We start from the raw sequence: 12,288 nt of genomic DNA, 5'->3' as shown, positions 1-12,288 counted from the left end.
TATTTATATTAAAACCCAAACAGCAAATGCTCAGCACCCAGCAGATCAACTAGTAGAGAGAGTGGAAAAGTTTAATATTTTGGGTCGCTGACCTTCCAGAGAGGAAAGGCCCAATTTCTATACTCCTGGGTCTGCCTGTCTTAGCAAATTCAGTAAATGTAACATGTAGTGGACATTAGTTGTGTGATACCTACAGGGAAGTAGCTGAATATACAGGAGTTCTCTGGTAAACAGAAACTGAAGTGAATGGATTACAGTTACTTTGCTGGGATGTTATTGCAGATTGTGCATGTGCAAACTTACTGCTGTTTATCACGCAAGTTCAGTTATCTGCTTTCTACACGTGGACAACTCCCACATAGCACACAGGTGCCATGACAAAATCATAGAGCCCCTACAGTGTAGAAGGAGGCCACTTGGCCCATCGAGCCTACACTGAACACAATCCCACCCTATCACCATAACTCCACTACCCTGCTAATCGCCTTATACTCGGGGACAATTTTGTTTGGCCAATCCACCTAACCTGCACGTTGGAGTGTGGGAGGAAACCCATGCAGACATGGGGAGAATGTGCAGACTCCACGCACGCAGTCATGTGAGGCTGGAATTGAACCTGGGTCTCTGGTGCTGTGAGGCAGCAGTGCTAATCATTGTGCCACTCCTAAATGGCAGACAGGATTTGCAGGATCATTTATTCCTTTCATTCCTAAAGATGTAGGGTCTATTCCTCAAATGTCAGAAGAATGGGTATAATAGTGTTGTGATTGTGGTATTGAGTGAGTAACCCAGAGCTCAGATTCACTCATTGGTAAGTTGTTCAATTGAATTCTGTAAATCTGTGGATTTGTGACCCAGCTCCAATAAAATAAATGACCAAAAAAAAATCTGCTGAACCATTGTGAAGTGCCAGTGGGAACACTCCGCTATCTCTCTGGCCTGGCCTAGATTTGCCATCAGCTCCACATATGGGCAGCGCAGTGGTTAGCACTGCTGCCTCATAGTGTCAGGAATCCGGGTTCAATTCTAGTCTCTGGTCACTGTGTGGAGTTTGCATGTTCTGTCCATGTCTGCGTTGGTTTCCTCCCACATTCCAAAGATGTGTGGGTTAGGTGGATTGGGCAGGCTAAATTGCCCCTTAGCGTCGGGGGACTAGCTAGGGTAAATGAATGGGGATGGGTTCTGGGTGGGATTGTGGTTGTTGCAGGCTCGATGGGCTGAATGGTCTCCTTCTGCACTGTAGGGATTCTATGAATGGCTCATTCTGCATTCGATGATCCTAATAAGTTTATTCAATTATTTTGCAGACTTTGCCTGTCTTCTGCTGAGTTGATGTGTAATATCTACATGATTTGCAAATTGTGCCATTCTGTACTGCGCTAAAAGTGCCGGTGCTGTGAATTTGCACCATCTGTGTTGTGGCAACACTGAAGCAGCCAGACTTGGACTGTACCATCTAAACTGATGAGTAATAAAATTGCCCATCTGTCCCCTATGCATGAGCAAACAATAATTGTCTTTATAGAGCCATTGAGGTTTACAGCATGGAAACAAGCCTTTAGTCCAACTTGTCCATGCTGCCCTTTTCCTTAGCCTCTCTGATATTAAATCCTGCATAGGCATGTCCATCAACCATACTTCCTTCCAGTTTGATGGATCTTCTTCCTCTCTTTCCTTTCAATGCATGTTGTTATGCCAACATTCCCCGTTCTGTTTCGCAACATTGACTGTCGTGGCCTCGGCCATTGTGTGTTTTTGAAACTTCCCTGCCAACTCCCATCACTGCCCTGTGTGTGAGAAAGCTTTGAAAATGAGCTCAGAACAGGATCAATAGAGGAGTTTACTGTGTAATATTAATGTTCACATGTCCTGTCTGTCCCTTTGTTACTCTGCAGGCTTATAAGACGTACTGATAACTGAGTTTAATGTGATTAACATCACTGAAAAGGAAGAAACAGAAAAAGCTAAAATATACATTTTCAAGTTACATATTTACATAAAGTGCTTCTGCATTGTGCATCTCTGTCTGCGTTATGAGTTTTAAGAGAAGGATGTTCTCCAAGGAAATATTGACTCCTGGAGGTGGCTGTTATATCACAGTGACATTGTCCACGGTGCAGCCACATTTCTCTGTGATCATGTTGGGGAATTCTGCCACCTCGATCTCGGTGTAATCTCCCCTCTTCACCAGGTACATCACGGGCAGCGAGGCGCTCTCCACCGCTGTGCAGCTCCTCTCGCTGTAGCCAAAAGGCCACTGTGGCTGCTTGCAGCCCCCCACACAGTAGAAGGCCTGGTAGCCGGGGGGCTCGATGATCCAGTACCGGGTCCAGGTCAGCTCCCTGAAGTTGATGAAGTGTTCCTGCCTGCAGCAGCATTCACTTTGCTTTGCACCACAGTCCCCAGCACTCCTGAACAGCAGAAGATTATTAATCAGTTGAAAAATTGCCTGGAAGATAACAGAAGATAGGAGCAGGAGGAGGTCACTCCTTTGCTTGCTCCACCACCATTCATCACGATCATGGCTGATTGTCCAACTCAATAGCCTAATCCTGCTTTCTCCCCATAACTTTTGATCCTGTTCACCCCATGTGCTATAGTGCAGGAGTAAATCACATAGAATAGACTCATTTTGATAGCTTTGTGCTTAGTACACAATAAAAATTACAATAGTTAGTGACTACATTAGAGAAACTAATTTGCTGTTATTTGATTTGAAGAGGTGGCCTTTTAATATGACAAAGCATCCAATGCGCAGATTAAACATACAATAATAACGGCTTTAAATAACTCAAAAGGCTGTAATTCAATTAGATACAAGTGATATCCTAAACCCCAGGAAGGTTTAGGAGCTTTATGTTTAGATTTTAGATTTAATCAGTTTATTAGAACCCTACAGTGCAGAAAGAGGCCCTTCGGCCCATCAAGTCTGCACCGACCATGTTCTCACCTAGGCCCTACCCCTATATCCCTACAAATTTTACCCGTTAATTCCTCTGACCTACGCATCTCAGGACACTAAGGGGCAATTTTTTAGCATGGCCAATCAACCTAACCCACATATCTTTAAATTGTGGAGGAAACCAGAGCACCCAGAGGAAACCCACGCAGACACGAGGAGAATGTGCAAACTCCACACAGTGACCCGAGCCAGGAATCGAACCCAGGTCTCTGGACCTGTGAAGCAGCAATGCTAACCACTGTGCCATCGTGCCACCCTCAGACCTCTTAATTGGATTGTAACCTTGAAATAACTGGTAGCTGGCTGTCTGCTGCTGCTTTGTGCAGTTTTAGCATTTTGTGGAGGGAAGGTTGAGGTTCTGATTCTCACTCAGCAGTAGTTGGTCACTAAAGTTTTCAAGAGTGTGTATCTACACCATTTTACTGTAGTCAAATTGAGATAAAACACATTGATCATCACATTAAGTTGATCTTCCTCTACACCCCAACTATGACTGTAACACTGTATTCTGCACTCTCCTTTCCTCCTCCCCTATGTACTCTATGAATGATATGCTTTCTGTGTAGTGCACAAGAAACAATACTTTTCACTGAATCCCTATAGTTAGGTGGATTAGCCATGCTAAATTGCCCCTTAGTGTCAGGGGGACAAGCCAGGGAAAAAGCATGGGGTTGTGGAACATAAGAACATAAGAAATAGGAGCAGGAGTAGGCCATCTAGCCCTTCGAGCCTGCCCCGCCATTCAATAAGATCATGGCTGATCTGTCGTGGCTCAGTTCCACTTTCCCACCCTCTCCCCATAACCCTTAATCCCCTCTCTTATCAAAAACCCATCAACCCGCGTCTTAAAAATATTTAGCGAGGCAGCCTCCACCACTTCAACGGGCAGAGAATTCCAGAGATTCACCACCCTTTGAGTGAAGAAGTTCCTCCTCAACTCGGTTCTAAACCGCCCCCCCTTTATCTTGAGGCTGTGCCCCCTAGTCCTACTATCCTTTCTGAGCAGGAAGAGTCTCTCCACCTCTATCCTATCCATCCCATTCATCATCTTGTACGTCTCAATGAGATCTCCCCTCATTCTTCTAAACTCTAACGAGTACAAGCCTAGTTTATTCAGCCTCTCCTCATAGCTCAACCCCCTCAACTCCGGCATCAGCCTAGTAAACCTCCTCTGCACTCCCTCCAAGGCCAAAATATCCTTGCGTAAGTACGGCGCCCAAAACTGCACACAGTACTCCAGCTGCGGCCTCACCAATGCCCTATACAGCCGCAGCAAGACCTCCCTACTTTTATATTCAATCCCCCTCGCTATAAAGGCCAGCATCCCATTTGCCTTCCTGACCACCTGCTGCACCTGCAAGCTGGGTTTATGCGACTCATGCACAAGGACCCCAAGGTCCCTCTGCACCGTCGCCTGCTGCAGTTTTTCGCCAAGTAAGTAATAATCCTTCCTACCATTATTCCTACCAAAGTGGACTACCTCGCACTTGCCAACATTAAATTCCATTTGCCATTTCCTGGCCCATTCGCCCAGCCTATCTAAATCCTTCTGTAGACTCTCCACACCCTCCGCACAATTTGCCATTCCACCAATCTTGGTGTCATCAGCAAATTTCGACACCCTACACTCGGTTCCCTCCTCCAGATCATCTATATAAATGGTAAATAGCTGAGGCCCCAGCACCGACCCCTGGGGCACTCCACTAGTCACCATCCGCCAATCCGAATAGCACCCATTAACCCCCACTCTCTGCCTCCTATTTGACAACCAATCCTCTCTCCATGCTAACACCCTACCCCCAACTCCATGTCCCCTGACCTTCTGCAATAACCTCTTGTGAGGTACCTTGTCAAACGCCTTCCGAAAATCCAGAAAGACCACATCCACCGGCTCTCCTCTATCCACCGCCCTAGACACATCCTCATAGAACTCCAGTAAATTTGTCAGACACGACTTCCCTTTAACGAAACCGTACTGCGTCTGCTCTATCAAGCAATTCCTCTCAAGATGCCAGCAATTCCTCTTGAGATAGGACCTGGGTGGGATTACGGTCATTGCAGACTCGATGGGCCAAATAGCCACCTCCTGCACTATAGGATTGTATGTGACAACAATAAATCCTCCATCTGAAGCTCCTGGCACACTGTAGCAAGTTAGGTGCTATTGCAGCCTCTCTCTGAAAGGTTTTTCCACAGAACACAACTAACACACTTTTTAAAAAAAAACACTTAAAAAGTGGAAGAACTGCTTCATTGCAGTCAATCAGTTTGGAACCCAACAAAGACTGTGTTTCCTGTGTTAACTGATCAGAGACTAAATTGAGTACATTTTTGCAGGGAGAGTGAGAGCTTTTTAATCCAGTTTGAAATGCTGAGGAGTAAGAGAGTAACAAATGGTTTCTTAAGCACTAATCTTTGTCGCTGTCCCCTGGCTGCTGTACTGTGCGCAAATGGAGCAAAGTGAAAGGAATCACAGAATGCCTACAGTACAGAAGGAGGCCATTCGGCCCATCGAGTCTGCACTGACCACAATCCTGCCCAAGCCCTTGTATTTCCCCGTAAAGCCATATATTTACCCTGGTAATCCCCTGACTCTGGGTCAATTTAGCACAGCCAGTCAACCTAATCTGCACACCTTCAGAGTGTAGGAGGAAACCTGAGCACGTGGAGGAAACCCACGGAAACACGGGGAGAATGTATGTGTGGAGTTTGCACAATGACTGGAGGCTGGAATCAAACTTAAGTCCGTGGTGCATAAAAAGAGTGAGGTAAATATTCCCAAAAGTAAATTCTTAAAATGAACCAGTCAAGCTGAGGAGACAGAAAAGAGAACTCCACACGATACAAAATCCTCCGTTCCTTTTCGTTCTTAGAGGACTAGTTGGCATTGTGATAGTATTAGTGGTCTGAGTAATCCAGAGGCCCAGGCTAATACTTTGGAGATATGGGATCACATCCATCGCGGTAGCTGTTGGAACTTAAGTTCAATTAATAATTCTGGAATATAAATCTAGTTTCAGTAAATGTGACCAGGACAACTACAATTGATTTGTTGCCTTAATCACCATTACTGATTGTTGTAAAACCTCATCTGGTTCCCTAATCTGCCATCCTTGCCAGGCCTACATGTGACTGTGGGCAGGATTATATGGCCTCACTCGGGCGAGACTGGAAATTCCAGGTCAATGGAGATTACCAATGTTGGACCCTCACCTGCTCTGATTCTGGGTGGATGGGTTGGGAGATGAGTTTTGGCCCATCTCCCCAGCAATGTGGTTGGCTTCTAACTGTCCTCTGAGATGATATAACAAGCCACTTGGTTCGAGGGCACCTGAGGATGGGCAGTAAATGCTGGTTGATAATTAAAAGCAAATTACTACAGATGCTGGAATCTGAAAGAGAAAATGCTGGAAAATCTCAGCAGGGTCTGGCAGCATCTGCAAGGATAGGAAAAACAGGTGCTATTTTGAGTCCAGATGACCCTTTGTCAAAGCATTGACATCTTTCTGAATTATCAAAGCTTTGACAATGGGTCGTCTGGACTCAACATCAGCTCTTTTTTTCTCCTTACAGATGCTGTCAGACCTGAGATTTTCCAACATTTTATCTTTTTGCTGATGATTCCCTTTTACCATGTAAAAATTGAGATTTATTGGAGTAAGTTGTGTGGGAGACAGAATTGGCTGTTAGTCCTGAAAAATGGCTTTAAATGAAGGCATACCCATATTCCTCCAGGTTGAGAGTGTAGAGCACTAATTCTGGTTTTCCCAGGACTTGGTCAGCGGGGCTCTGTGTGGTAAAATGCACCAGTTTAGCCAGTTCAGCTGCGTAGCTGCCCATTCGCTCTGCCTCGATCCAGACCTCCAGGTACATGGGTGTATCTGCAGTCTTCATCCAGTAGTGCACAGCCTGAGTGACGTCTAGACTTTTCCACCCAGAGTCAAGGATCGGAACCAACCTGCAAATTTCAGCAAAGGCAGAAGCTGTTTAGTTGTTCTTTTCCTCTCACTGTTCCAATTTAAAACAACACAACCAATCAGCAACCAAATTACTGAACCAGTCAGAGTATTCTACTACTTGAAAAGGATGTAAAGTTGTATAGCCAGATTAAGGAAGTGGATAAAATAAGACAACATGTCTCACGACTGTTGAGAGATCATTTACCCTGATAAGGAGTCCAGATCTAGAGGTTACCCACTCAGGATAAGGGTCATTTAGGACAAAGATATGGAGACATTATTTCCTGCTCTCAGATGTCAGGCCGACTGATGTATAATTCCTTGGTTACTCTGTCATCTTTGAGTATCAAAATTACATGTGCAATTTTGCAATCTAAAGGATAGAGAATCAAAAGAACTTGATCCTCCCAATGTTTTCATTTCCTTTACACCATAAATGGATTGGTCACTCTTTAGTACATAAGAACATAAGAAATAGGAGCAGGAGGAGGCCATCTAGCCCTTCGAGCCTGCCCTGCCATTCAGTAAGATCATGGCTGATCTGAAGTGGAACAGTTCCACTTTCCCGCTCTCTCCCCACAACCCTCAATTCCCTTGTCTGTCAAAAACCTATCTACCCATGACTTAAATATATTTAGCGAGGTAGCCTCCACCACTTCAACGGGCAGAGAATTCCAGAGATTCACCACCCTTTGAGTGAAGAAGTTCCTCCTCAACTCTGATCTAAACTGCCCCCCCTCCCCCCTTATCTTGAGGCTGTGCCCTCTAGTCCTGCTATCCTTTCTAAGCGGGAAGGATCTGTCTACCTCTACCCTATCCATCCCTTTCATTATCTTATACGTCTCTATAAGATCCCCCCTCATCCTTCTAAACTCCAATGAGTACAGACCCAGTCTATTTAGTCTCTCTTCATAGTCCAATCCCCTCATCTCCGGTATCAGCCTAGTGAATCTCCACTGCACTCCCTCCAAGGCCAAAATATCCTGGCGCAAGTGTGGCAACCAAAACAGCACACAGTACTCCAGCTGCGGCCTCACCAGTTGCAGCAAGACCTCCCTGCTTTTATATTCTACCCCCTCGCTATAAAGGCCAGCATACCATTCGCCTTCTTGATCACTTGCTACACCTGCAGACTGGGTTTTTGCGACTCATGCACAAGGACCCCCAGGTCCCTCTGCACCGTAGCATGCTGCAGCTTTTCGCCCTTAAAATAGTAATCCCTCCTACTATTATTTCTGCCAAAGTGGATAACCTCACACTTGCTAACATTATACTCCTTCTGCCAGGTCCTCGCCCACTTGCTCAGCCTATCCAGATCCCTCTGCAGACTTTCCACACCCTCTGTGCAATTTGCTTTTCCACTCATCTTCGTGTCATCAGCAAATTTCGTCACCCTACACTCAGCATCATTCACTCAGCAGCATAGTACCATCATTTTATTTTGCTTGCATTAGTTTTGTTGAATCCCTCACCCTGGTTCAGTTTTAGTATCTTTGGGATGCCCGGAGATGCGCGAGTAGGCAGATTGGCCATGCTGAGTTGCCCCTTAGTGTCCTGGGATGTGCAGAGGGATTAATGAGGTGAATATGTGGGGTTACGGAAATAGGGCCTGGGTGGGATTGTTGTCGGTGCAGACTCGATGGGCCGAATGTCGTCCTCATGCACTGTCGGGATTCAATGATTCTAGCTTACTTGCCTTTCCAGCACTAAACCATTATTTACCATGTCTGCCATTTTTTACTTTCATTGGTAATCTCACTGTTCCATGGTTTCACATTGCTCCTCCCCTTTGTTCTAATATCATAGTAAAAATGATTTGGTTTGATTTCAATATCTCTTGCAAGCATTGTATCAGACAATCTGTTATCCTCCTTTCCTGCTCTTTGTACCATTGCAGCAACTCAAAAAAGGTGCCAGTCCCTTTATGGTCACTAATTGCTAGTGGTACCCACAGTCTTGAGAGCTAATATATCTTAAAGACTTTTCAAACCTTGCCAAGTACAAAATGAGGCACAAATGATTGATTAAAACAATGGCTGGCAAATATGAGGTAGCGGTCAGCTTTCAGGATAGATACCCTTCTTGTAAAAGAACAAAATTGACCTTTTGTTAAAAATCTGCCCAATGCCAGATTACATTCCCACATTAATTTAGTTCTTACCTGGAGTCAATGAGTGAGGTCCTGTTACTGCCGTCAGCCAGAACTCTGACCCAGTACACACTGACCCTGGCATTATTAACTGGCCGGCTGTGTCTCCTGGGAGGGAGCGCTCCCTTGTGGACGCCTTTCTTGAAGAGTTTGAGCTCTGCCATGGTTACCTCACTGTTTTCAGGGATCAGCCCCTTCATATCAAACACCAGCCTCTGCCTGCTGGGGTCCGAATAAAGCACGTCTCCTGTTGTCTCTGTAGGAACGGGGTAGAGCTCAGATAAAGTGGTTTGTAATCTCGTTTCCACTCGATTGCCTGAGAATATTAGTCTTCAGAAGAATTAACTGCGTATTCCAGACAGTGTGAAATTGGCTGCAGCCTTTGTAATACACATAGCTGGAAATCACTCATCAATTTACAGCTGTAATTATAAAGCTTTTCAACAACTCTGACCTCTCCTCCCCCCACCTCCCCCCTGCACAAGGCTTCTTGATGTTTTAAATGTCATAATCCTGACTGTTTCAAAAAAAAGGAAACTTAAAGCGCACCCTTATTTTTAAACACTAAGTTGTAGATGGATACTCCAAACTAGCAAATTTCACCCAGAGATCACACCTGTGACCATTCTTCTGTGGACATCAGATGGGCCAAGTGTGATGCCTTGCACAGTTGAACAGTGCACCAGTATGTAATGAATTATCATCTGCACACAGTAACCTAAACGTTTTTTTTTAAATGTCTAGTTCACACCATTTCTGTCCAGGGATCTATTTTGAATGGACCTATCATGTATTAAGTTGATCTTTCTCTTCACCCAATCTATAACTGCACCCTGTCCTTTCCTTTTCCCCTATTTACTCCATGAACAGTGTGCTTTGTCCACATAGTGTGCAAGAAACAATACTTTTCACTGTATCCCAATACATGTGACAATAATAAATCAAACCAAAACATACTTTCTTCCATCAGGAAAATGTTACAAAAATCTGAGGTCACATACCAGCCGAATCAAGATCAGCTTCTTCCCTGCTGCCAGCAGACTTTTGATTGAACCTATCTCATAAAGTTGATCTTTCTCTATGACTGCAGCACTACATTCTGCATCCTCTCCTTTCCTTCTCTCCTATGTACTTTATGAACAGTATGCTTTGCCTGTAGAGTATGCAAGAAACAATACTTGACACATGTATTGGAATACAGTGAAAGTAATAAATCAAACTTAATCTCCCTATGTTTGTTTTCACTTCTTAGGGAAGTGATGGACATCACTGTGCAGTGCAGGAACCAGGCTGTTGGCTTTTACGCATCTGCTCAGCCTGACTCTCTGACATCTGATATATGCATTGTGAGTTTCTGTTGGAGCTCCTCCTGTGTTTTATGTTGTGATGTGCAGATGAGTGTGGGGGAGACTACCACAGCATAAACTCAAGGAATGATCTTCCAAAGTACACCCTGACTATGCCTCTCCCTTTACTGCCTGCAGTATTATAACACAAACCATTCTCATTGTGAGGCAGTGCCCCTGGGAAAGGTGTTGGTGAGGGAGTATGTAGTTAATATTACTCTGAATCAGAAACAAACCAATGAATTGAAAGCAGTTTACCTGCGTTGCCTGTAATTCCTTGTAAGATGCCAGCCAGGCTGGGCAGGGCTCTCCGTTTCCTCTCCTTTTCTTTGTGGAGCTGTAACATGGCGATGTACTTGTTCCTCACGTGAGCCGGGACCACTGTGTTCTCCAGGTCTCTCTTTTCCAGCTGCGGCACTTCACTTAGCCCCAGTTTGCGTAGCATGGCATACTTAATGTTGTCGTGGGCGATTCCACTTGCCTGTTTTGTCTGAAGCATGAACAAAGCAAAGGTAAGCAGTACAACAGTCAAGCTATTATTGTTAGTTCTGGCCATGTTCTTGGAGGGTCTGATGTGGCTGAAATCGGCAGTCCTGTCCCCCTGACCCACTCAACTAAAAGTGCTGTCTGCCTTCTCTCTCCAATCTATGGGTCACCCTTGTTTTTAAAGGAGCTGTGTACTCCAGACAAAGTGGATTATGTAACAAGACCAGACATCAAAGGCCATGAAGTCAAAGTCGCACCCTTTAAATTTGATTGACACCTTCTAACCTCTGGAAATTGCAAACCAAACGGGAATGGGCTAATTAAAAAACACATTAAATGTTTACCAAGGGCCGAGCTTACCGGTGTGAAATTTATAACAAATACTGAAATGTGTGTGTGTGTGTGTATTCCTTTGCCTCTTCCTGAAGGTGTGATAACCCGTGCTGAGGTACAGTGACACAGGACCCGTCAGCCACCTTGTACCTCTCCCAAGCATCCGTGATCATGGTGGCTGAGTGTTCACCAGCTGCTTGGTTACGAAGGGGGCTTTTGTGTTAGATCTGCCCCATCTGTCACTGATGTTAACATTCCGGTCAGGTTTGTCCCATCGGTAACGTGCACACAATTTTCAGCAATGTTTCTGAGTTGTGAAACTTAGAGTGTTTCATTTCTCTACTCTGGGGAACACTGAGGCTAATTGTAATGTCAACATCTAGTTCAGCTAAACCTGGGAAATTGAGTTTACAGGACACTGGTACACGTTAAGCAGTAGGTACAAAACATAGAATATTTAACATCAGACTTCTGAAGATGATTCATATGGGCTTAATAAGAGCATAAGAACCAGGAGCAGGAGTAGGCTGTCTGGACCCTCGAGCCTCCTCTGCCATTCAGTAAGATCATGGCTGATCTTTTCGTGGACTCAGCTCCACTTACCTGCCTGCTCACAACAAAGACCCTTAATTCCTTTACTGTTCAAAAATTTATCTGTCTTTGCCTTAAAAACATTCAATGAGGTAGCCTCAACTGCTTCACTGGACAGGGAATTCCACAGATTCACAACCCTTTGGGTGAAGAAATTCTTCCTGAACTCAGTCCTAAATCTGCTCCCCCTTATTTTGAGGTTGTGTACCCTAGTTCTAGTTTCACCTTCCAGTGGAAACAACTTCCCTGCTTCTATCTTTTCTATTTCCTTCATAATTTTATATATTTCTACTTGAAACGTTAATTCTGTTTCTGTCTCCACTGAACCTGCCAGATCTGCTGGGTATTTCCAGTGATTTCTGTTTTTTAAGTCAGATTTCCAGCACTCTCAGTACTTTGCTTTGGGCGGCGGCACACTGGTTAGCACTGCTGCCTTTCAGCGCCAGGGACCCGGTTCAATTC

The 12,288-nt window shown here is 44.8% G+C and overlaps 2 protein-coding genes across 2 annotated transcripts in view; one reads left to right on the top strand and one right to left on the bottom strand.

Moving 5' to 3' along the window:
* sde2 (SDE2 telomere maintenance homolog (S. pombe)) overlaps window positions 1–12,288 on the top strand; it is a 43,668-nt gene that overhangs the window by 12,178 nt on the left and 19,202 nt on the right. The window lies entirely within an intron of this gene.
* LOC145345239 (left-right determination factor 2-like) lies at window positions 1,819–10,981 on the bottom strand. The gene is made up of 4 exons (XM_080193022.1): window positions 10,675–10,981; window positions 9,083–9,326; window positions 6,684–6,920; window positions 1,819–2,411 (listed from the first exon to the last, which is right to left on the bottom strand). Exons 1-4 carry the CDS (start codon window positions 10,970–10,972, stop codon window positions 2,090–2,092), a joined length of 1,101 nt encoding a protein of 366 aa, XP_080049148.1. The 5' UTR covers window positions 10,973–10,981; the 3' UTR covers window positions 1,819–2,089.

Source organism: Carcharhinus amblyrhynchos, chromosome 7 (assembly GCF_965287045.1).
Source record: "Carcharhinus amblyrhynchos chromosome 7, sCarAmb.v2.hapA, whole genome shotgun sequence".
Taxonomy (NCBI): Eukaryota; Metazoa; Chordata; class Chondrichthyes; order Carcharhiniformes; family Carcharhinidae; genus Carcharhinus; species Carcharhinus amblyrhynchos.
The sequence above is the reverse complement of the archived record's forward strand: the minus strand, read 5'-3'. Positions and strand labels throughout refer to the sequence as shown.

Excerpts from the sequence above, each read along its gene's own strand:
- LOC145345239 (XM_080193022.1), bottom strand. The coding sequence starts at position 10,972 with ATGGCCAGAACTAACAATAATAGCTTGACTGTTGTACTGCTTACCTTT. Across the intron at positions 9,327-10,674 it reads AGGAATTACAGGCAACGCAG|AGACAACAGGAGACGTGCTT; the intron begins GTAAACTGCTTT and ends CCGTTCCTACAG. Across the intron at positions 2,412-6,683 it reads CTCAACCTGGAGGAATATGG|GAGTGCTGGGGACTGTGGTG; the intron begins GTATGCCTTCAT and ends TCTGCTGTTCAG.